This window comes from Dreissena polymorpha, chromosome 14 (assembly GCF_020536995.1).
Source record: "Dreissena polymorpha isolate Duluth1 chromosome 14, UMN_Dpol_1.0, whole genome shotgun sequence".
Lineage (NCBI taxonomy): Eukaryota > Metazoa > Mollusca > Bivalvia > Myida > Dreissenidae > Dreissena > Dreissena polymorpha.
Window position 1 is genome coordinate 9962253 of NC_068368.1, and position 26937 is coordinate 9989189.

Consider the following 26937-nt stretch of genomic DNA (forward strand, 5'->3'; position numbering starts at 1 on the left):
GTTTGCCAAATCTATGTATTTATCTTCCATATGCTAATAATGTTTAGCGAGAGCTAAATATAGATATAATTTGCATAATTGGCGACGCTGCAATGATTTTCGACTATTGCATGTTTTTATGAGAATTTATATATTATTTTATCGATTCAAAACCGATTTTGACCAGGTTTTCGATGTCAACCTCATTAAAAAATATATATTTCAATGAATTTATGTTAAGTTTATTTCTCGCAATACGATTTATATGCAAAACAGCGATCTATTCCGCGAACGGGGACTTTAAGACGGTCGAACATGTTAACACAGGTATACACTTCTCTGTATTGTATCCCAGGAATTATTACTGTAGGGGCACAATTGGTTTGAATTGTGATGCTTTGAACAAAAAGTACCTGATCTGTAGCTCCGGGAACGCCTATAGTATCCCCAGGGACACATGTTTTCTGTGACCCCATGATGACCCCCACAACGTCCTGGGTCGTCTTGTCCAGTTCATACAGGAAGTTGGTAGATGAGAGGGGTTGCTGAAATATACGAGAATCGCTGTTGAAAAAATGAGTATAATGCATGTGCATGCAGTCGGCACAAGTTCAACTGGGACGACACTCCTTAACAAGATTTTCGTTAAGAAGAGACTTTCTTTTTACGGAAAATTCCATCAAAGCAGCAGACACACTTAATGCACATGCATTAAGACAAGTTTTTAGACGTATCATATGTTATGCCACTAGCACTTTGGGCTACTAAGATTCAATTTTTCATCGCCAAAATACAAGTTCAATAGCCGAAAAATTGCGTTTATTATTAGAAACTTAATATTTCTTTTGGTATACAGCAGATTGGTTACTTTTTACTTAACTTATACTTTTACTTTTGCAATAAGCAAAGGAAATTCAAGTCATTTAAGCATTTATTTTACCTGACTAATAATTTCACTTTGTTTTCAATTAAAGGGGCCTTTTCACGTTTTGGTAAATTGACAATTTAAAAAAATGTTTCGGATTCGCAAATTTTTGTTGTAGTTATGATGTTTGTGAGGAAACAGTAATACTGAACATTAACCAAGCTCTAAAATATGAATTATATGCATCTTTCAATGTCTAACACCTAAAAATTATAATGCGTTGCAGCGCAAAACGATTGAGTAATTTTGCGAGTTCTGTTCATTTGTTATATTTTGTGATACTACGAGGATTGCTTCTATAAAGTATAAAATACATCCCACATTGTATGAGCACAGATGTCCCAGTGGTCTAAGCGATAGACTTTTACTCCAGGGGTCAGTGGTTCGAGCCCAGTTGAGGGTTATGTTTTTTCTTTCTTTATTCTTGTTTTTTACTGGAGCTTTTTAGATACAATGTTTACATTTATCAATATAAAGCATTTAATAATTAACTTCCAATACATGCAAACATATGTGATAAGGCTTTGAAGACTCTTTTTTATTTAACTGGTTATGCTTTTTCCTAACTTTTAGAATTAAAGGACCTGCCATATACTGAATGCTAGTCTCTTTGGGGTATGCTGATTCGGAGACACAAGTTTCATGCAAACCTTAGGGTTTAACATTTTTTTAAAGCCTCAGACCACAACAAATTGACTATAAACCACAATGTGCGATTTTGATCCTTTATCTAGAAAGATGGTTTGTAAATGAAATATTAATATCTTCATGCTATTGTATATATTAATGGATGAGTTGTTTCAAAATTTCTCATTGAATTTTACATGAAACATGTGATCTCCTCATGCTGTACACATGTGGAAAGGTTTAATTAAATTAATGGATAAACACAACATATTCTAGTAGTTAACCATTTAAGTAAGTTATTTTAAAAATTGCATAAAGAATGATCAAGCCAGGAGTGACTTCCCTACACATGCATTTATGCACATACCCTCAACCATTGTGAAAGCTGTACAAAGCTTGATGCATTGGGATTTGGGACTAGACAAAAAATGTGGAGGAGATTAAAAGTTATTTTCATAAATACGGACTTTTCTATTTCAACTGAGTATAAATCTACAAACTGGTGCCGTGGAGGCATTGGGGGCCGGAGCCTTCTTCTTAAACAGAGCGTCTGATATCGCATCCAACGGCAACATATCATCCTTCTGAATTACAAACAGCGGACTATCCCAGCGGTTATTGGACCTGGGCTCCTCAAACCTCTGCACAAGGCCATCGAATCTGAATAAAAATGATTCAACATCTGGGCTTTTATTTTATTTATTGGGGAAAGAGCCTAACCTGCTCTGACGAAGTTGAGAAAGGGGAAGAAAGGTTCCATGGTAAACTTGAAATTCTGTAAAATAGCATCATTTTAAAATTGCAATATAAGAAAATTCTAGCACATGCAATTCTGTAATTACAGCAAAGTAATAAAGAATCATCTATCTTTTGAAGATGTGTAAAATGTCAGTTTCATACATGTAATAACTACATGGATGCAAATGGATATAATTATCCACACACAAACAAAATTAGACCAGAGAATACTGCTTTCTATAAAAACTATGTGAATTCCATTTAAAGCCATAAAGGTCCATGTCAAATTAATATTGCAAGCCATAGAGAACAATTAAGCATAACCTGAGTCTTGGTCCGACGGAATGACTTGAAAGCAAACTACTTCTGGGTAAATCTGCTATAAATTTCAACATCCCATTAACAAAACAGTGGAACATTTAGTAATTTAAGATAAAGACAAAGGAGTTATTCTCACATTTGTTGCAAATACTTCTCTTCCTCAGCTCGGCTATTGTTCCATTCACTTGCTAGTTCTTTACTGGTATCACAGAATATCTGAAAATCACAAAGTTTGTACTACAATTTACATGAACTTGCAAAGCATACTGTTTTATACTTTTGCAAAATAGTTCTTTAAGGCCAATAGAGTCAACCATTGTTTGAAAGTGATAGTAAACCAATTAGCGGGACTGAATACCTGTTGCTATCTATCTCTGTTTACTGCCAGCCGCTCTTTCGAGTATTATAGGCAGGTAGTCCGTTTCCTGGGAAGAACCAGTACTTGGTGTCTATGGAGGAGAAAATGAGAACGCTACCAGAGTAGGAATCGAACCTACGAACTCCTGATCGCTAGGTGGACACCTCATCCACTACACCACTGCGACCTGTAGAGTGATTGAAGCAATATAGCCAATCTCAAACGAGCATTACAATCAGCATCATTAAGTTCAAGTGCAATTATTAATGTTTGAAATTAATGTAAGAAAATAAGTTTGATTAGTTTTCAATAATTATTTATTTTTCTCATATAAATGCACAAAAATTACCACTCATAGTTATCTTATAATATCATACATTGTCTTCAATCCACTGCATGTTGGCTGATTAAAACACATATCTGAAAACAACAGTACACATACTAGGGATGAAGAGTGTTAACAAGCAGCGATAATCTTCACTATTCTACCTAAACAACTTTGACTGTAACAGTAGAGATTTACTGCACTGTATAATGAACCCCCTTTGTGCAGTATCTTGATTGCACAGGCTTATCTGTGAAAACACTTTACAAACATGTATTAAGTCCCGTTTTCCCAGAGCATGTCTCATATATTACATTAAGAGACAATGACAGACTATTTTAAACCTCAAAATTACAGATAAGACACCAAGTTCTGTCAGTTTACAACTTGTCTGACATTTTGCCATGCTGCTAGAGATGTAGTGTTGTAAGATATTGAAATTCATCCAACAGATTAATGTTTTATATAACAAATTAAGACCCATTGGATAAAGATAAGGTTTATCCCACACCTTGCCTTTATCCAACAGCTAGTACATGTACATAGTGACTACTTTTTTGGCCTGTTTTTGAACTGTTACATATGAAGTGTTCATTTTGCCTGACAGCACTCATATAATTGTAAGACATTTAAATGTTTGTCAGATCAGTTTTCAGGTGTGGTAGAGTTATATTGCGATCCCACCTTCACTCAAATATGCAATGCTTCTTTATTTACCTTAGCCAGTCATATAATCGTGGCGTCCAAGACTTCATTTGAGGAGCTATTTAATAGGGCTGTAACGAATACACTAGGTGACGAATACGATACGAATCACGAATACAGGGTGGCGAATAAGAATATTTATTCTTGAATATGAATTTCACTGAACAAAAGTAATACTGACAACTTGACATGACATTATATAGTATGAAATATGAGTATTTGTCAATTTGATTAATTGAGTATCATTGCATTCTGAAAATATGATATATAACACTTTGAAATAACAAAACACTGACTAAAACTGCCTAAACTTTGAACACAGTTTTGAAACTTTTGAGAAAACATGACTAGTACCAACACAATCCTTGAGTAGAACAATTAAGAGTCAACAGTTGACACATTAGTGACAGTACCCATTCACATTTATTTAATAAGCATATGCCAGATAGGTGATGTAGATGATATTTCAATGTCACCTATCTGACATATGCTCATTTGATATATTGAATAAAAACAGTGAGACAATAGAAAAAGTATTGAACAAGAAATAGTTTTCATTACTCCATAAATACTGACCACAACTCTAATCCTTTGTGTGTATGTTTGAGCATCAAATCACTTGTATTAAACATTAAACAACCATCGAAAGATTTTTCAATTCAATGTCGAAAATATTTAACCGGTGCCCACCATTTGTGTTGATAATCTCACTATGTAACATAGTGGGTGGGGTAAACATTATGAACAAGAAATGTGTTTGTCAGAAACACTATGTCCCCTTCTGCGCCGCTTTGACTTTTTTTTTACCTTTGACCTTGAAGGATGACCTTGACCTTTCACCACTCAAAATGCAGCTTCATGAGATACATATGCATGCCAAATATCAAGTTGCTATCTGCAATATTGCAAAAGTTATTGCAAATGTTAAAGTTGGCCCAAACCAACCAACCAACAGACCAACAGATCAACAGACAGGGCAAAAACAATATGTCCCCCACTATGGTGGGTGGGGGACATAAAAACGCCAGAATAAGGAGAAGAACATTTAAATATAGGGGTTTATTGTATGAAACTTCATTTGTAAGGTAAAATAAGATGATTAAACTTTCGATCTCGAAACCACGTTGTTTGTATTCGTCAAATTGTCGGTTCAGGAGGTGGCGAATAACGAATACGATTCGTCCACAGCCGTATTCGAGTAATTCGAATATTCGAATGTATCTTTAAAGCCCTACTATTTAACATTTAGCGTGAAAGTATTGGTCATGGAGAAAAGGTACTAGCACAAGCAAGTAATTTGTTATGGTTATCCGAACTTAAAAAAGTGAAAACTTTTTGTGGTGCAAATCAGACTTGCTTGATCCACCTGCACATTTCCATGATCATACAGTTACATTGCTGGCAACGGAAAAAGATCATTAATTTACTTTAACCACTGGTTTTGGCTCCTTTATTTAAAGCATGTAGAAACACTGGAAGATCACTAGAGCTATATTACTCTTCAAGATGGCACGTTAGTTACTCACCACGCACTGTGTTGTTTGGCACTCTTTTGTTACACAATACAACTCGTATCTGAAACCTGAAGAAGCAAGACGGTAATATTGATTAGATGAAGACATCAAACTAAATACTCTTCCCCATGAGGCCAATAACACTTTAGCCCGGACTTGCTTTCAATAATATCTGAGATATTGCGTACTAGTATGGTATAACATTAAAAATACTGTGAAAACAATATTTTGTCTGACACGTATTATTGTAAATGACAATATATGAAACCCCAGCAAACAAGCTGCAGTTTATTTATGTTTCTTAACGTACAAGCATACAGAATTCCATTTAACCCTATAGGAAATTGCATACAATTGTTTTTCCCTATATCTTGCTATTTATTTATGTACAGGGGCTAATTCAAAATAACATGACATGTCAATAAATGAATGAAAAACTGAATCAATTTGTACTTGTGAGAGTAAGTCCAAGTATGCTGTATTCACACGTTCTTTTAAAATCACATCTTGAGTGCAACATTACTATGAACATTACAATTCTTACAAGAAATATACTCACCTTTAATATAATTCAATGAATCAAGTATGGTAATTGTTTCTTTACTCAGGTTTCTAGAAGAAGAAAAATCAACTTCACAATATGTTATATAAATGTTGTGAGTAACACAATACAAGTAATACAAATGTAGTTAAATTAGTTCAACTACAAAGTCGCAAAGATATGATCTAGTATGCCCATCTGTTAAAGAAATTCAGGTCAAGATTGGAGGAATCTTGATCTATTTATCTTGTTTTACTTTAGACCTTAAATTGCGACCTTGACCTCCATCCAGTAGACTTGAATACAATATGTGTTTCATAATATTCTAGTAACTACTACAAAATTATTTAAAAACCGTTAATTTGCTAAAGACTAGGTTTAACCTTTGACCTTGATTTGTGATGTTGACCTTTGACCTTGTGACAGGGTTTTTTGTGTTCCGGACATTCATTCTGATCATGCTGACAAACTATATTCAAGTTATTTGAAAACTCATCCTTGATGGACATGGCTATGATTTGGACAAAGTGTCAGGTACTAATATCAAATATTGGACAATTGACAGTGTATTTTGATTGACCTTGGACCTTGAACGCTCCAGAAAGTGTCAAAAACACAATTTCCTAAAATTGACCTTTAACTTTTTTAATATGACCATGACCATGAACATATTAAATATGAATAAAATATGAATCAGCTATCCTTAAAGTAACTCCAAGAAGAAATATATATACAGTGCTGGGCTCAAACCCACAAACATTGGAACACTAACATGGCGCTCCACCAACTATGCTAACCTTGCCACTGGTTCTTACACACAATACAGCTTATCAGCCACTGGTTCTTACACACAATACAGCATATCAGCCACTGGTTCTTACACACAATACAGCTTATCAGCCACTGGTTCTAACACACAATACACCTTATCAGCCACTGGTTCTTACACACAATACAGCTCATCAGCCACTGGTTCTTACACACAATACAGCTTATCAGCCACTGGTTCTTACACACAATACAGCTTATCAGCCACTGGTTCTTACACACAATACACCTTATCAGCCACTGGTTCTTACACACAATACACCTTATCAGCCACTGGTTCTTACACACAATACAGCTTATCAGCCACTGGTTCTTACACACAATACAGCTTATCAGCCACTGGTTCTTACACACAATACAGCTTATCAGCCACTGGTTCTTACACACAATACAGCTTATCAGCTGTTATTTTTCCTTATTTAAATGCTGATGTTTTGAACGTTACCTTTGCACTGACGACTTCAGATTGCCTCTTACAATCTTCTCTTCTTTAGAGTCTGAAGATACAAAGGAAAAAGACATTTTTGACAAATGTTTAAAATACTTGAACACAATGTGACCTTTATGTGTGACTCTGACCATTAACTGCAAGTCAATCTAATTAGTGACAGATCTAAGATCACAAGTCAGAGCATTTGAGAGGATTGTGATGGCATTTTTTAATAGTTTGCCAAGTCATAATAATGTATTAGTCTAAATGATAAAATTATGCAATACATAATTTTACTAGGATGATCTTTACATTTTCCATTTGAATAATGGAAAAAGATGTATAAAACTACATAAGATAATTACATTCTTGCATTAAAATATTCTGCAAAAATATGATTGGATGTTTGGCCTATGAGCAGACATATATGGTGTTTTGATTTCAAAGTTTAATAGTGCATATCAAATTATTTAGGTTTATAATGCAGGGTTTTTTTTTGGTCCGATTTTATAGCCGAAATTCGGCTATATTCCCAATCCCAAAAAGTATATTTTTTCCCAAAATGTGGCAAAAATTTCCCAATTGCCAAAAAAAAAAATTTTTTTTTTTTTTTTTTAGAAGGAAGTCTTATGTGTATTTTATCTCAATTTCAATTCAATTACATCTAACAAAGTATTATATGATTTTTTTTCTTTTAATTTGAATGATATTAAAGAGTTAAATCAAAATTAGTATTTCCCTAATCAGTGGACTTTTCGTGTGGAAAAAAAGGCTAATGAATTTATTTTCCCAATTTCATGAAAATGCTGATAAAATTCCCAATTCCAAAGCCATGGGCTATCTTCCCAAAAAGTGGGAAAAAAAACCCTGTAATGTCACATTATGATTGTAACGCAATTAGTTTGTAATTTTTTTTTCAATTTAATGACTATGTTAATGTTCAGATAAGTATGTATTAATATGTAGCATGCATTTTATGCACACACTTTAAATTTCTTGTTGCGGAATAAAAAATGACAGAGAAAAAAGCCAAGTTACTGCTTCTGTATACCTCTGCACTAGTAAGTTTGGTTTGAATCATTTGCTACTCATGACTTGATAAACACTATATAGCTGACAAGTATTTCTTGTGAAACACTGGTACATGTACAACTGAATGTCAGCAAGATTTTTACAAAACTGGGGGAATCAGTGTTTTTTGTGTTTTTTTGGATCAAATTTGAGGCCTGTAGGGGGACCAATTGCCAATGGAAAAAGGTATATAGGCTAATCAGGGACGAATCTTTCCGCTTTTATGGTATTTTTAATTCCAAGGAAGTCACTCCTTACCGAAAATCAAGTTTAGGCGGAAAGTGTCGTCCCTGATTAGCCTGTGCGGACTGCACAGGCTAATCTGAAACGACCCTTTACGCACATGCATTAAGCCCAGTTTTCTCAGAACAAGACTCATTTAATTTTTATCTTTAATAAATAAATCTCAACATTAAGTTCACCTCCCATCAATCCTTATAAATTTAACCTTAGTAATGTATTCAAATCACTGTTATTCTCAATGTGGAGGTATCTCAATTTGTTAGCTAAAAGACAGTTACATGCACACTTTTGTCCAATCCAGACAATCTTTTGTATGATAAGGATGGAATCATGTCAAGCATTTGGTATATCATACACATGTGTTTTTACAAGTAAACTTTTTAATTTAAAGCTATTTTTTGGAAGACATTGTGTTTTAGTATAATAAGTCTGACAGGTTTCACAGAATCTGCTTGTATGAATACTGTGTAATAACCCATAAAAGCAACCTGATACCATGTCCTTGTTGTGTATTGTATCATTCCAGACAGAGCTCCAATTATGTTGGGATGCATAGAAATATTTAAAAAGATCATAACTTTAAGAAGATTTCTCATGGTTTAGAAAAAAAAGGCTGTGGCTGCAATTTGATTTGGGCCAGACATGTAACATTGGTAATAGATATTTGATGTACAGCGCTTCCACTAGTTTTGAAAAGTTGGAAGTCCTGACTTCCAAGCCTTAAATTTTGGACGTTCCAAATAATGCAGTTGGAAGCCCCAATTTTTTTTTAATGGACATTTTAGTAAACCCTACCATATTGTGTTGATCGCTGGATACATACATGTTACAACACTATCAATTAAAATATAATCCAGAATAAAATTGCAATTTCAATGTTCAAAACCAAAATATGACCAGTATTGACAATAATGTGTATAAGAATTTTATAAACACAAATGTCCGCCATTTTAAGCAAGTGCATATGAAAAGTGAGTTTTTGGATGGGATCATTTCCATAGAACATGCATAAATCAAGTGACGCGATTTGCAAGCATCTAGCACTGTTCATAACGACCAATCAATGAGCGAATTTAATTTTATTTATTACTGTAAATTAAGTATTTTTTCTATAGTTTCAATATATCAATAATATCTCATTGTGTGCATTAATGACAATGTATTTTTTCATGTTAAAATACAAATATACCGAGTTGCACTTCTATATTTAATTACGGCACATGGACTGTTTTGACACGCAAGCTTTTCATGCGTGGAACTTGACTCTGTCAGCAATAAACTTTGCGCTGTTATTAAAAAACGGGTTTTACATGGCATCATTAAATAATATTATCATGTGGCTGTAAAAAAAATTGTGTAATTCAGTTCTATAAATGGACATGATGAAATATACTTGTACTGAAATCAAATTGTTACCGCATACAATTTGTAACGGGTATCGTTTTCACAACTTACTCGCCATAAGTAATTAATTACTCACAATTTGCATTTAACTTCTCATAAGAAACAATTGTTGTTTAAGTAATTGTTTATGTTAAAAAGGTGTGATGAGGATAACCGACACTGTCTTTCTATATTTGTCAGGATAATAATAACAATAAGATATCGAAAAGATCAAAGCAAATAAATACGACAGAAATCTGAGATTCGGCAATATATTAAAGGTAACAATATATTAAATAATTTTGGAGTGCAATGCTATACTCTCAAAAAAAAAACATCATTCATTAGCAGACACAATTATCTGTAGGGGCACTTGCCATGTCTTTATTTTAGAATGTTTCTGTGTGCGTATGATAGGGAAAACATAGTTGTTTAGTAGCAATTCACTCATTTACTTAAAGGTTGGAGACTACATGAGACTTTGACAGATGGCAGGGAACCATCATCAACTGGAGATAAGCCGGTAAACAGATGGCCGTAAAACAGTGACTTTTGATTTGTGGCGAGTTTTGCTTTTAGAGATATTTGACATTGAACATTATTATTATTATAATTTATATCAAATTATGCGACTATCGACTGCTAACTCATAGATATTGTGCGTATTTATTGACCTGGAGTGGCGGGATTAACCTCTGACTTATGCAAGTTATGGTTATCACAAAATACGACCAATGGGGAGGTTATTATACATAATTTATCCTGTTAATATTTGGTAACTGTTTGGTTACCGTTGGGAATTTCCTACATAGTAATGCGCTGGACGGTCGTGATACTCCGCCCTGCATGATCAATAAATACTCACAATATGCTGAATAATTTTAATTTTAAAAAGGTAACAATTGAATCGTCTTCAAATTTGTATATAATTTATTTTAATGCATTCAATACTTGAAACTTTTATGTGCTGTTTTTTTGCCATTCTAATATTTTTATTCATTTTGTCCTCAATTAAAAAAGAGATTTTAAACATGTATTATGAATAAATCTGAAGTAAAGTGGCTCCAGAGACAAAGGTTTTGATTGGCTGTTCAGAAAATGTGTATGTCGAAGTACAAACATGTATGTCGGAAGTACAAATTGTTCTTTGACGTACAAATATATACTTCGAAGTGCATTTTATATTTGTATGTTGACATACAATTATTGTACTTCGACGTACATTTCTCTTTTTACCTTGTAGGTCTTCTTGACTTTCAACCCAAATAGTAGGCCATAGTATGTTTTAAGGGTTATCTCAAGAATGCTTCCACTAAAGGGATTAATACAGAGACCTCCCAGTGACTAAGCCAGTTAGCAGACACCCCATCCACTATACCACAGCCTTTAAATTCCTGTGGCTAGAAAACAAAAAAATTATAAGATTCTAGATCTTTAAGCTAAGAACATGTAACTCGTTTTAAGATTGATTTTTTTTTATGCGTTACTAAATTATTGCAACAATTATAATATTTTGAACACAATCATTTCCATATATTTATATAAAATAAATGGTTATCAAAAACACTTAAAAAGCTTTTGCCCGTAAATAAGGTAGCACCTATAATCATATTATCTCTTATTCATTACCCCATGTCGCTTTTATGTTGATTAAGCGCGGAGCGTAGTTAACAGAGTGAAAAGCCAGTTTAACTGTTGTTATTTGTATGTCCCGTGTCTTAGAAAACAGTATACATGCGGTTAATCGGATGTCCAAGTGACTTCCACCATTTGTAAAACTGATGTACGACTGCCAATTTTGGGTGTAATTTACGCCTGGACGTCCACTAACCGAAGCGCTAGATGTAGTTACATGCTATACAATATCTTAATAAAAACTTAAATTAAACTCTGTGTCTTTATTAAGAATTCAGCTGACCTGAAAGTAATCAATTAACTTATGTATATATGTACATTAAATCACGTAAGTAGAAAAATGTATTAAAAGCTTTTTTACAAGTTGAAAGCCGTATACTTCAGACACTTTGTGACCAATTATTTTTGGTACTGATTTCCTTTATGAAAAATCACACACATATACAAAATAGCAACTGTAATAAGTCGAAACATAAAATTTCCGAAACTCAACTATATCCAGATTCCCATCAATTATTACCAGCATATACTTTATTGCGATCGACACCAGTGTTGTGATCGCTGACTTCTACAACGGTCTTTTTCTGTTCGTTTTCAAAATATTTTTTCAATTCTTCAGTTCGTCTACTCTTCCCACAGGACGGATACCCACAAATAAGTATGAAAGGCATTTTATATTAATTTCTTGTTATGGGCGCTGCCATCTTGTCTCAGAACGAACCGAACTCCAAAACTGTCGGAAAGAAAATTGTATTATTAGATATTAGATCTTGCATCGCACTAACAATTTCTAGATTTTTACGCCTAGGCATGTTGAAAAGCTTTCAAAAATGGCATAACAACTATTGTACAAAACGATATGCCCTAAAATGAGCCTATACAGCATTGTTAACGATTAGATCATAATAAGCTCTTAATATATAGCACATTATAACCGCTGGAAATGTATAGCAGATTGTAACCGCGGTAAATACAAACCTAGAACAGTGACCTCCCTTGTAAGTGTTATTTCGCGCAAAATTGATTGTTCATTTTGAAGCGCCAAAATCAAGTCGATAAACAATACAATGCCGGTCGAAGTGGAAAGGCAAATATCTGAAGTCATAGAACCTTTGGCAAAGAAACCTTGCATTGACGACCCGATGGCCGGACCAGTGTTGAGATTTGCAAAGCTGACAGCAAAGGCTTTCACACCAACACGGGGATCCAAGCTCGCCGCGGGTTACGATTTATACGGGCATGAAACTTTGAGTTTGATTCGGGAAACCAATTACATGAATTACCACTCGTTAGGAAGCGATTGTCATTCAACAATCTGTATCCAAAAGATTCAATGGAAATTTTCTTGGTGATACTTTTCCATTATAGTTTACATTGGGCGTAGTATCTTAAAGGGACATGCTAGAGTTTGGAAAAACTTAAGATATTTTTTTTTCATGTATTCAAAACAGAATGCGTAGATGTTAAAACAAGTGAATTAACCCCGGGGGGGAGGGGGGGGGGGTTACTTCCTATATAGGGGTGTGCCGATTTTATGTGGTACTCTTAAAATACTCGCGGCGAAGTTACATAGTCAACTACTTCCAACAATTTTGCACACTCGCATCGTGGTTTTTATATAAATAGCCAGAAAATGAGTCACAATTCAAAATACTACTTGAAGAAAGTGAACGAAACGAAATCAGCCAAGCATAAAAGTCTTGAAGACTTTGGGTTTCGTCATGAACCAAAGAAAATTAAATTCTCCGATGATGGTACCCTTCAAGAATTTTCAGCCGAGCCAGTTGGTAAGGCGGTACTGCCCTCGGCTAGTTATCACTGACACTATCATATTGACTCGCCTTGCACATTGAGACTGACAAATGGTGAAATTGCTTGTAATAAGCACGTCACCCTTTGACACAATGTTTTCCACCTAAATTTCTGTTTTCCATTATAACAATGGTAATCTGCTGGTCCTTTTAATTTAGACAAGTTTTCTAAAATTGCCACACAAAGTAATTGTTTAATTGGGCTTTATGCCATTTTAAACATTTTTCAGTTATATTGCGGCAATACCCATTAATTCTATCTGGAAAACCAGTTCTTATTTTTTTTTTAAATAAACTGGTATTTGTTATACAGACTTATGATCTACCCTATCCCAGAATGCCATTGATAGTGTATAAAAGCATTGTTTAATACATAAAATAGATTCCAGTTGATGTATTTGTATGATTTTTGATATTTCCCAATTTGATGGATTTCACGACGCGAAAATTTCAAATTTGAAGGATTTCGCGACTCAAAAATTCCCAATTTCTAGGGAACAGGACCTGTTCCCAAACAGGTGAAAAAAAACGCTTCTGGGTATTGAAATCAGAAATTTGCTTGTATATAAAATGCATATAGATTTGAAAGTATCAGTATCAAAATGGGTATGATAGGTCGCCGTGGCCTAATGGCTATGGTGTCCGCCTAGTGACCGGGAGGTCACGGGTTCGATCCCCACCGTGGGAGCGTTCTTTACATCTCCCCCAAAGACACCAAGTACTGGTTCTAGGCCCAGGAAACGGACTCGAGAGCGTTTATATAAGCCTTAGGCTTCCGATGCAATCGAGCTAAAATAAATAGGCTTAAACTAAAATGGGTATGATAAATGTCATTCTTGTATATACATTGGTATCAAACAGTAAATTTCAGTAACGGGAAAGATGCAGAAACTTGACTGTCCACTTTATCAAATTCTAGTATTTAAATGTGTCCAGTTTATCAAAATTCTTGTATTAAAATGCAGGTTTTTTTTCCACTTTTTGGGAATATAGCCCATGGCTTTTGAATTGGGAATTTTATCGGCATTTTCATGAAATTGGGAAAATAAATTCATGAGCCTTTTTTTTCCAAACGAAAAGTCCACTGATTAAGGAAATACTAAATTTGATATAACTCTTGATAATCATTTTAATCCCCCCCCCCCCGGGGAATTAACCTGAAGAAAACAAATGTTAAAAGTCTTGGTTCATTAATGAATAATCTTAATTAAAAATTGCTACATTAATTTAACATTTGTAACGGTTTTGTTAGATAATTTTAAAAATTACATATTTCTAATTAATAATTAACTGAATGTTGTTATTTCTTGTGGTATCATACTAGTCAAGTAGCCATTCCTTCAACCCTGGCATTGGCAGTGCTTCCTTTTGACACTTGGGCACAGGGCCCTCAATCTATTAAATCTGCCGCCGAAATTCGGCGGCAGTCACCCACCTGAAAAGTATACTTTTTTCCCCTTTTGGGGGGAAAAATCCCCCCTCCCCCCCCCCCCCTGATTTTTTTTTTTTTTTTTAATAGAAAAATGTGTCTCATGATTATTATATCTCAATTCTATTTCAATTTAATCTTTGTAAACATACTAAATTATGAAAAATGCAATGAATATAGTGCAAACATGTACAAATGTAATAATGAGAGAAAAAAAATCCCCCAAAACGCAGCGAAAATTCCCCCTCCTAAGGGCTGCGGACCCCTTCCCCCAAAGTAGTGTGAGGGCGCTGGGGCATGAGTAGGGCACTTAATCAGAGTCTTTAACAGTGGCAGCAACGTTAGGGTAATTTCCTATTGGGAAAAGTATGGGTACCAGCCCAAGTCGGAAACGTTAGCACTGAACACCCAGAAATTGGGAAAATTCCGATTATGAAGTTTTCAATTTTTTGCTCATCCTGATGTGCTTAACAGGGAGAAGATGGGAGATGACAGACTGCAAGGGCATAATTGTGCATCCTGTGTCAGGAACCATAGACATATTGACAAATTTGATTCTAGAAGTATCATGTATGGGATGCCCTAACAATGCATGATCTTGATGCAGGGGCCTCATTAGCACTTACCTCATGGGATGTGGCTTGGAGGGGTAGGCAATCAATCGTCCTTCAAAAACATTATGTTCAAGATGTGCAGCACATGCATGTATGTTGCAACCATATTGATTTGTGAATGTACACATTTGACTGTGGTGCATTACTGATTGTAAACATAGCCTGTGTTGTAGAGCTGCAACGATTCGATCCAATTCATCGAAAATCGATTCGAAATGCTTCGATTCGATTACGATACCAAACCTACAAAATTCGATTCGATTCTTTAACATATATTCATATATATATATACATAGATACGTAAAGCACCCTGTATTCTGACTATTGATACGGGAAGGTGAAGGTTTTATCTTTACCTGTAATTACGACGCGCGCGATTGGCTGCTTATTACTTTAGTCATCCAATCAATAAGCGCGTTACGGTCTACTTTCCAGGCTTTTTCCGCCCTATGCCACGGGTCCGAAATTCGGCCCCATTCCCAATGCAAATCTGGTTGTTTTTTTCCCAATTGAAAAAAAATTCCCAATTCCAAAAGAAAAAAAAAAAAAAAAAATTTTTTTTTTTTTTTTTTTACCTTAAAATATATAAGTTAACCTGATCCGGTGTAGAAAATAGAAAGTTTTGCATAATTAAATTATCTGTTGCCTTGAATTTGTTTTAAAAACTGTAAAATATGTTAATGATTATTTAAGACTTTCCTTATTTTCCTCAAAATCCGGCGCTTCGCACGATTTTTTTCACCTCAAAAAAGGCCAGGCCTTTTCCCTAAATTCAGATTAAAAGACCTGCACTTATCACACATGTTCATAATACTTTGTAAAATTTTAATAATAAGTTATCAAAATAGTCTTTATTTACCAGTTAACGGCTTTTTTGAAATATAAGAAACACTATTTACATGCGATAATTTTTCCCAATTGAGCCAATTTTGTGAATAATTTTTTTCCCAAAATGGGGGTTTTCACGACGCAAAATTCCCAAAATTCCAGTGTGGCGTATTCCCAAAATGGAGCGGAAAAAGCCTGCTTTCGGAAAAAGCGTCAAAATGGCTCAAAGTTGTTGCCGACAAATTGAAATTATCAGATGCGCCTTAGAAGCTAAAATCAAAAGTGTGGCTGTATTTTGGGTTTCGGGATGGCAGCCCTACCGATAAAGCAAAGTGTAAACTGTGCTTCACGGATGTGGCGTACGCAAAGTCTGGCTCAACCACTAATCTAATGCAACATGTCAAACGCAAACATAACGTTGATTTAGCAAGACTAAGGGGTCGCACAAGTGCAACTACTGAAGTCGCAAGCCAGAAAAGTAGTTCTATTTCTGTTGGAATTTTGTTAAGTTTATTAGAGAATGTGATTTGTCCTACAGGTAACAGGTGATGCTGTCATGGCACAATGGTAGACATGCTTATAGCGGTTTTGGGTTAAAGTATAATAGTGATAGTACTACCATTCAACTGATTCCAGATACGTTCTTATGATTATTTATTTATTTTTTATATTATTATGTAATCAACACAATCTTCTAGTCAGAAGTTTTTATATTGAAATTCCTAATTTGCTTTTCTTTTTTATGTGTTTTATTGAAATCACATTTGAACAGAAATGTTAATTTTGAGGCATAAGAGTGAATATATGATAAAACAAGGTTTGAAGATGAATCGAATCGAAAAAATCGGTATCGGAGTGTCTGAAATCGAAATCGAATCGAATCGAGCTGTTGGTGAATCGTTGCAGCTCTACTGTGTTGCTGTGGTATGTGTCATTGGCGAAGCAGAGTGCATGATCTTTGGCCTGTTACAGTCAGAATTTTGTGGACAAAATCATGATCGCTGTGACCCCAACTACCACAAACAGCGCACTTGCTACATGATGTGGTGTATTATCCCTTAACAACACATTTTGCACATGTAAATGGTCAGGTTTCACAGTGTCTGGCCCTTGCCTTGCAAGTGTTTCTACTGCCATGAACTGGGCCATTGCACACCCAACATTGAGTGCAAGATGCTGACACCTGTGTTGCGGAAACTATGAGCAAAACTTGTGGCACCTACATCACTTTTATAACTTTACTTCGTTCCTTCTGGGCAATGAAAGACAGTCTCTGTCCTGTCAGTCTGTGGGTTTCCTAACAAATCAGTCACGATTTCAACGTCGGCAGCACCGAACTAGATTGTGATTTTATCACTATAGTCAAATACATGAGTACATAGAGGTTTTTTGCATTTAACCCTTTATTGAGACAACGCAGCCTGGCCTCACAGACTAACTAGAAAGGTCTGAATAACTGTTCCTGGAGATTGGGTCATTCTGTTCAGTTCAATGCGAGCCACTTGATTGCACAGAGATCAGCTTTTGCCATGTTGGCAACATTACCATAAACATCCTGCATTAGGTCTTTACATAAATCTGGGTTGCAGCAATAGAAAAGGGAAGTGGGTTAAACACAGTTCGTAATAGACGTTCCAACTGAAATTGTACGTGTTCCACTGTCGTATTTACGCTAAAAATAATAATAAAGTACAATAAAATTATAAGACAATTATTAGTTACTGATATTGCATTTGTAATGGGCTTTGTAAAATAGAGTACATTTGTGGCTGTGATTGCACACTAGCCTTTTTCTAGAGGTCCTGGATTTGAATCCTTGATATCTATGGAACAAAAATGGATGCAACTTTCCCTCCTTTAGAAAATTTTAGAGACTGCAATTAGGAATGTTGTAATTTTTTTCTCAATTGCGAAAGTATCTTTCATGTGTACTTCATTGTCGATGTTTCAGTGCCTACGATGCTGTGATCCCTGCCCGTGGCAAGGCCGTGGTGAAAACTGACATCCAGATCTCACTCCCTGATGGCTGCTATGGAAGAGTTGGTAAGCATGGACGTGCTAGTTTCACTTCCAGTAATATATGTCATTAAACCAGGGATTTTTATCTGATTTTGGGGAAAGGGCCTGGCCTTTTTTGAGGGGAAAAAAATCGCGCAAAATGCCAGATTTTGGGGGAATAAATGACACGAAACGCCGGATTTTGGGGAAAATAAGGAAAGTCTTAAATAATCAATTCAACATATTTTGCTGTTTTTAAAACAAAATCAAGGCAACAGATAATTTAATTATGCAATATGTTATATTTTCTACACTGGATCAGGTTAACTTACGTATTTAAAGTTAAAAAAAAAAATTTGGTTTTTTTTTTGGAGGGGAAAAAAATGAAGTCTGGGGGAAAATTTACCTGCTGAGGGGAAAAAAAATCTGAGGGGAAAGGGCCGATTTTCGGCGGGTCCCAAAGAAGGAAAAAAAGTCCTGCATTAAACCAATGTAGGAAAGGTGTCTTTTTAAGTTTAAGTTGGACAGTTTCTGTGCGGAGGCGTTTGTTTTCCCTCAAATTTAAACAGTTTTTTTTTTCATTCAAAATTGGGTCCGGTAATCGGACCCATTCTCAATGGAAAAATGTACATATTTGTCTCAAAAGGGAGCTTAAAATTCCCACTGGAAGGTTCCCCCCCCCCAAAAAAAAAATTAAAAAAAATTATGCCCCCAGAACATAGGTTCTGGGGGCATATAAAAATCGCACCGTCCGTCAGTCAGTTAGTTAGTCTTTCCGTGTGGATTAGTTTCCGCTCAATAAGTCAAGCAATTGTCATCAGATCTTCACCAAACTTGGTCTGAAGACATTATCTAGGTCAAGTTCGAATATGGGTCATGCTGGGTCAAAAACTAGGTCACAGGATCACTAAGTGCATTTCAATAACTTCTATCAAAGCTTTTATAGGGGGCATACGTCATCCTATGGTGACAGCACTTGTTTGTTCTAGATCTCCATATTTTGTTCATCTCCTATCCATATAAGTTCAACCTTAGTAAATATAATACTGGACACACTTGTATCCTCAATTGTGAAGCATTTTTTTATCAAAACAAGAACAGCTCTAATTTCTGAATTTTAGTCAAAAAGCTGTGAATTTTCCCAATGCAAAGGGACCCGGCCCCATTCCCAAAATGGTGAAAATAAACACTGGTAAAAATAGCTTACTTTTCACTATCTTTTTTTATATTAAACAAGTATTGGTAAAGATGAGTTAGCAAAAATGTGAAACAAAGAGACACCTCAGAGTAATTTAGGGCAACGTGATTTTGTCATCTGAAAGCCAATAATTTGTACACCTCTAAATCTAGAAATTGACTATTTGCTATGGTCCTCACTCCTGAAAAAGTATGGGAGAGTTCCTGTAAATGTTCCTGCCCTATAAAGTTTCGATAAGACTGTTATATTATAACATATGTTTAGAAATAATTTTACAGATTGAAATGTGATGTTTTGGTTATTTTTGAAACTGTTTTATTTCAGCACCCAGGTCTGGTCTGGCAGCAAAAAACTTCATTGATGTTGGTGGTAAGTTTAGCATGTATATATTGTCAACACATTTCCTTAGCGGTTTTGTTGGTGCATTCTGCTCTTAAGAGAAAGCATTATGCTCAACCTCAAAATTAAGAATTTAAATGTTTGTTTTTTTAGCTCGACTATTATATATGAAATCTATGTAGTGGAGCTATCCTACTCACCCCAGCGTCGGCGTTAGCGTCTGCATGCAGATGTTAAAGTTTTCGTACTACCCCAAATATTTTCTTTGTCCCTTGACATATTGCTTTCGTATTTTGCATACTTGTTAACCAACATGACCCCAACCTATAAACAAGAGCAGACAACTCTATCAAGCATTTTGTCATAATTATGGCCCCTTTTCCACTTAGAATATGCAGCAAATGTTTAAGTTTTCGTACTACCCCATTTATTTTTATTGTCCCTTGACATATTGCTTTTATATTTTGCATACTTGTTTACCAACATCACCCCAACCTATCAACATGAGCAGACAACTCTATCATGCATTTTGTCATAATTATTGCCCCTTTTATACTTAGAATATGCATATTATTGATAAATCTATGTTAAAGTTTGCGTACTACCCCAAATATTTCCTATATCCTTTGACATATTGCTTTTTTATGTTGCATACTTGTTTACCAACATGACCCCAAGCTATAAACAAGAGCAGACCACTGTATCAAGCATTTTGACATAATTATGGCCCCTTTTACACTTAGATAATTGAACATTTTGCTTAAATTGCCATAACTTCTTTATTTATGATCACATTTTATTATTACTTTGACAAAACAACATTTACGTGAATACCACCATGGATTCCACCCAAACAATACCCCACGCCCCTACCAGAATCCCTTCCCCCCCTCCCCCCCCCCAATTTTTTTTTTTTAAACATCATCTAATAAATTACCACACCCCAAAATTATTTATTTTTTAAACATCTAATAAATTACCACATCCCACACTATACCCCCTCCCCCCCCCCCCAAAAAAAAAATAATTTTTTTTTTCCTTTTTATTGTTTTTGAAAGTTTGTCTAATAAATTATTTAATATGAACAATTTCCCCATGATGGCTTACGTTATACTGTCAAGCACTCGAATAGTTGAGCGCGCTGTCCTCTGACAGCTCTTGTTTGTTTTGTTTTTTATTTAGAAGAAGATCAATTAAATTAAACTGATTGAAAAACAAATTATCAGGGTTTTGAGCTAAGTTGAATTATATAGACATATCTGGTATTTGTTTAACCAGCCATCTTAATGTACTTTTAATATCTTATTTTGTAACTTCTGGAATTAAGTAGCCTTGGTTTAAACTTTCAATTTCTGTTGTGCCAAGCTACAATATGTAACTGTAGAGGTCTGTCTGGTGGAGTCAAACTGAGGATTGTCAGTGGAGATCGTTCTCACAACTGTCAATGTTTTATTTTTAGCTGGAGTTATTGATCAGGACTACCGGGGAAACGTTGGAGTGGTGATGTTCAACTTCGGAGATGCTGACTTTGAAGGTACAAGTAACTGCTAAAATCTAGACCTATATTCAACAAACAATTCTAAGACATAAACTTTAAATTGGAATATTCAAGATTTGCTATGATTTTCAGTCAAGCATGGCACTTACAGCTGCTTTCTACATCATTATGTTTTCCTAAGTATAACAATTGCTTGGTTCATTCTGGGTCGTGTTCCCCAAACTCCTCTCCCAAATATATATATACCTAAAAATATCTTTATACCTAACTCTATTTTTAACCTTAAATGAGGCAAGTTGAAGAGGCAACACAACTACAGAAACATGATATGGCAAATAGAAAGATTGGTTATTAACTCATCTTTAGGCCAAGTAACATACTATTTTCAAATCATTATAGTATTTAAAAGCAGGTAAACTGAATTAAATTTTGTGTGTTTCGTGTTTTGGGAATGTTACCATTGAAACATTTGAAATGGATATATATTGTAGTTTGACCAATTAGCTACAAAGTTGATAATGCACTTGAATACTGTCTTGCACTGGGCCTTGATGATCTCAATGTGTGAACAGGGCAGCTTGTGAAATTGTCTTTAAAACCATTAATTCAAGAAGGTATGGGCTTGTTTTAACCAGTTGATTTATTTAAATTACAGGGTTTTCAAGTTCTTGAACGTATTGGTCAGATATATGAAGATTAAATAAGAGTTGATTCTATTGTCAGTGAAGGCAGGAGACCGTATAGCCCAGCTGATCTGTGAGCGGATATATCTGCCAGACCTTATAGAAGAAAAGGTGAGCCCCAGATCAATGAATAAGGGTGTTTTTATGCCCCTGGTAGGGTGGCATATAGCAGTTGAACTGTCAGTCCGTTTGTCTGTCTGTGTGTCCGTCCGAAAACTTGAACATTGGCCATTACTTTTGCAATATTGAATATAGCAACTTGATATTTGGCATGCATGTGCATCTCATGGAGCTGCACATTTTGAATGGTGAAACGTCATCCTTCAAGGTCAAAAGTAAAAAAATACAATCCAAGGGAAGTAATAAGCTTTAAAAGGGAGATAATTTCTAAACCTGCCCAATGATATATTGAAATTTTATTTCAAAGCGGCGCAATAGGGGTCATTGTGTTTCTGACAAACACATCTCTTGTTTTCTACTGAAATTAGTAGTGATGTTTATTGTCAATTTAGGGGCAAAAATTCTGTCCCCTTCACAAACTAATAAAAAAAAATAATAATTATTAATAAAAATATAAGTTTAATATATCTCCCTTTTCAGCGTTATAATTTGAACCTTTGCAAAATTTGATATGAAAAAAAACATCTTATATTATTTTATAGTTTTGTTAGCTAAAATAAATAACCTCTTTACCGAGTTTATGTCAAAATTATGCCATTTATACAACTCCAAAGCAGGGACCCTATTCCTGAAAAGGTAGGGGATAAACGCAAATAACTGAGCCATGCTCTGAGATAAGGTAGTTAAATGCATGTGCATTAAGTGTCATCCTGGATTAGCCTGTGCAGTCCGCAAGATTTCACAAGATCCACGAACACATTCCTAAATACGGCCTATCATGGTGGGTAAAAAATATATGATGTCACTTAATTTACCTTGATTAATTGTTGGAAATACTTAAACCATGTTTACATTGGTTGATTGTTTGCCAATATTGGAGGACATGTTAAAAAAATACTACAAAATTCTCATAGCTTTTTTTGTTTACGCTTTCTTTACATGATGATACATTTTTTAGATTATTGTCAAAAACCTGAACTGTGAACTTTGCATTTACATGTAATTGTTGTTTTAAAAAATAGAGGAGGAAAAGCATTTCATTTGTTTCAGTCGTTAGACGATACAGACCGCGGTAGTGGTGGATTTGGCTCAACTGGCACAAAATAGCTGCAGATGATGGACTGTGATCTTAAAACAAGGAAACTAGATCTGAAAAAAACAGATTTCAGGACTTAAATTAATACTTCTCCTTAAGGCTTCTCAGTTAGCAGCTAATATGTATTCATCAAAACTCTTTCATGAGAATGTTTCACAGTAGTTTTGTATTTAAATATGAAAATATGGTATTATCTGCGTCATGTATCATATATTTTTCATAATAAACTTTTAAGTTGTATAATGTCTTTTTACCATAAATATTTTTCAGCTAATGATGTTTTATGAAAACTAGCATTGCGAACACATATTCCAATTGTCTCCATTGCATTTCATCATGTATTCAATTTTCATCATGCAATTTATGTACTAGTAGTATTTGAAACATCATGGTTTGATGCAATTAATGTTTATTTCCTGCAAAATTACTGTTTATGATACAAGTCCTAAATCTATAGTCATTCATTTATATTGAAATGTATTTCTAAGAATACCGAGTTGTTACTTGTTTGCTTTTCAACTGATAAATAATGATTTAAGTGCTTATTTCTATTTGAATTCTGGAATGTTGAGTAAATGAAATATGGTCAGATTTGACCATATGATCAGATTTGACCATATGATTTAAGCATTTTTGTAAAAATAATTGCTTAAATATTTTGCTAGTTGTAGAAGTATTTTTGCTGTATATATTGTATAGTTTGGTTCAATGTCATGTTCAAACTATGAACAAAAAGTGTCACCATTATGTGTTCAGTGCATCTTGCATAATTTAATGGTTATATTTTGTTATTTTGTAATATTACTGTTTGTAAATAATAATGCAATATTGACAGTTCAAGATAGATGAGTTGTGCTTATTTCAGATTGTTTCCACAATTTTCTTGATTTTTTACTAAAAGGAATTTTGTATTTAAAGCAAACCATGCCTTTAAATGTTTGTATGCCTTCAAGGAGTGGGATACATTAAGCATTGCACTTGTTTGTATATATGTGCATCCAGAAGCTGGTGTTTTGAACTCTATAATTACAGAGTGGATCTTGCTAAAATGTTAACGGTTGAATGATCTTTAAGAAAAGTTATTTTATAAATGAATATATCGAAAGACGGAAGATTGAAATCCAAAGAAAATTTATGAGAAAAAACAATTATTTTGTAACTTCAAAACTATTCTAATGTTGATAGGCAATTTCTGTAACTCTCTTAGGTATTTCTGGCAACTATTTTGGTGATGAGGTATTATCTTCCAACATGCGCATGGCACATGCTTGAACATTTCTTAAATCACACCCCTATTACTTTGGTGTGAAGCATTTTGACCACAGTTGTTTCGTGAACTCTCCCCCTCCCCCTCCCCCCTTTCAAGTAATATGGCTTGTGTTGGAAAGCTCACACTCAATACTGGGGCTGTTTAAATAAAATTTCCTGAAACAACAGAGGGTACAAGGATTCAAAGAAAGCACTGCTGATAAAGAAGGGAATTTCTGCTACTATGAGCTAAGGCAGAAATGTGTCTGTTTTTTCACTAAAATAATGGTCCCTAAATTGTGTACTGTAAATACTGGGCGCGTATGTCTCAAACTTTCACAGTTGAATAACGGTCGTGATGATATGATGGTAAAGACAGGAATTCTGACTGCAACCAGTTTCTGCCGATTTATTAGCTTTTTTGTCAACTATCGACTATATAGGGGATTTGTAGGTGTCCAATTAAGTGTGGTGGGGGACATCAGTGTCTGTGACACATATCTTGTTTTCTTCATAATTTGTGTTCAGAGAGAAACTTCCTAAGTGTGTTCTAATATAAATGTACAAATATATGTTTGGATAATTTCCCTTTTGTGTTTATTCTTTGTTTTTATCATCTCACATATTGCCAATTTATGTAATCATGTCACCTGCTGTGTTCAGTAAACATAGTTTATCTTTGTTACAAGTATGTAATTTTTGAAATTTCATGTAAGGCAGTCAAAGATCTGAAGAAAACACATTGTGACCATAATTGCCAACATTTCCATGTAGTTGCAAATTAATTTCATTGAAAGTTAATAAAGAAATATTGCGCAAACTTGTTTGTTTTTGAATTGATGCTCCAGTTAAGACCAATCAGGACGTTCTCGTTTTGAAGTGATTGATTTTTCATATACTTGGACAAATAAAGGTTTAATATTCTCCATATACTTGGACAAATAAAGGTTTAATATTCTCCATATACTTGGACAAATAAAGGTTTAATATTCTCCATAAGAAGAAAAAGAAACTTACATGTACAAATGTTCATTAAAGGGGCCTTTTAGTTAGATGTAAGTCTAAATATGCAGCATCTGTATTGGATTGACACAATCTATTTAAGACTCATTTTTTAGGGTAGATTTTGTGAATATGTTGTTCAAAGTATGGGTTATCTAAGTTTGGTACCGGGTATGTCATCAATGTACCTACTAGTTAGGTTAAAACTTCGAATCAAATCTGGCTGTTTAGTTTTTGAAAATTCTAACATAAAATCGCTTTCATAACAATATAAAAATAGATCAGCTATTAGTGATGCACAATTAGTACCCATAGGCACACCCATTATTTGTTTAAATATTTTAAGTTATTCCGAAGAAAAGTAAATGCTGCACAAAAGTCAAGACAAGTCCTAATGTTATATTTATCTTATATCTGATTACCGGTAGTAAAAAAACACTTTTAGTATAAAGAGCAAGATAAGAACACCTCTCTTGCAAATGTTTTTTCAATCAGTGAAATGAGTTTTGATTTTATTAAAGTGTTAGGAATGCTTGTATATAGTGTAGAAACATACATGCTTATTAGCTCATCTATTTTTTGAAAAAAAATTATGAGCTATTGTCATCACCTTGGCGTCGGCGTCGGCGTCCGGTTAAGTTTTGCGTTTAGGTCCACTTTTCTCAGAAAGTATCAATGCTATTGCATTCAAACTTGGTACACTTACTTACTATCATGAGGGGACTGGACAGGCAAAGTTAGATAACTCTGGCGTGCATTTTGACTGAATTATGTGCCCTTTTTATACTTAGAAAATTGACAATTTTGGTTAAGTTTTGCGTTTAGGTCCACTTTTTTCAGAAAGTATCAATGCTATTGCATTCAAACTTGGTACACTTACTTACTATCATGAGGGGACTGGGCAGGCAAAGTTAGATAACTCTGGCATGCATTTTGACAGAATTATGTGCCCTTTTTATACTTAAAAAATTGAAAATTTTGGTTAAGTTTTGTGTTTAGGTCCATTTTATTCCTTAAGTATCAAAGCTATTGCTTTCATACTTGAAACACTTACTAACTATCATAATGGGCCTGTGCAGGCAAAGTAATGTAACTCTGACTGGCATTTTGTCAGAATTATGTGCCCTTTTTATACTTAGAAAATTGAAAATTTGGTTATGTTTTGTGTTTAGGTCCACTTTATTCCTACAGTATCAAAGCTATTGCTTTCATACTTGCAACCATTATTAACAATCGTAAGGGGACTGTGCAGGCAAAGTTATGTAACTCTGACTGGCATTTGGACGGAATTATGGGCCCTTTATACATAGAAAATTGAAAGTTTGGTTAAGTTTTGTGTTTTGGTCCACTTTACCCCTAAAGTATTATAGATATTGCTTTCATACTTGGAACACTCGCAAACTATCATAAGGGTACAGTAAAAGGACAAGTTGCATAACTCTGGATGTCA

At 34.5% G+C, this 26937-nt stretch overlaps 2 protein-coding genes across 2 annotated transcripts in view; one reads left to right on the forward strand and one right to left on the reverse strand.

Annotated features, from left to right (window-relative positions):
- Positions 1–12534, reverse strand: part of LOC127859014 (protein KTI12 homolog) — a 31311-nt gene extending 18777 nt beyond the window's left edge. The window contains exons 1-7 of the mRNA XM_052396400.1: positions 12144–12534; positions 7307–7358; positions 6052–6104; positions 5505–5560; positions 2727–2806; positions 2032–2191; positions 393–524 (exon numbers count right to left, since the gene is read on the reverse strand). Of these exons, the coding sequence (XP_052252360.1) occupies positions 393–524; positions 2032–2191; positions 2727–2806; positions 5505–5560; positions 6052–6104; positions 7307–7358; positions 12144–12294 (684 nt within the window). The 5' untranslated portion in view covers positions 12295–12534. The remainder of the gene's footprint in view (positions 1–392; positions 525–2031; positions 2192–2726; positions 2807–5504; positions 5561–6051; positions 6105–7306; positions 7359–12143) is intronic.
- Positions 12535–12632: 98 nt separating this feature from the next.
- Positions 12633–25305, forward strand: LOC127859015 (deoxyuridine 5'-triphosphate nucleotidohydrolase-like). Its single transcript, XM_052396401.1, has 6 exons — positions 12633–12860; positions 18257–18348; positions 19826–19870; positions 21300–21374; positions 22062–22132; positions 23192–25305. Exons 1-6 carry the CDS (start codon positions 12691–12693, stop codon positions 23246–23248), a joined length of 510 nt encoding a protein of 169 aa, XP_052252361.1. The 5' UTR covers positions 12633–12690; the 3' UTR covers positions 23249–25305.
- The last annotated feature ends 1632 nt before the right edge of the window (positions 25306–26937 follow it).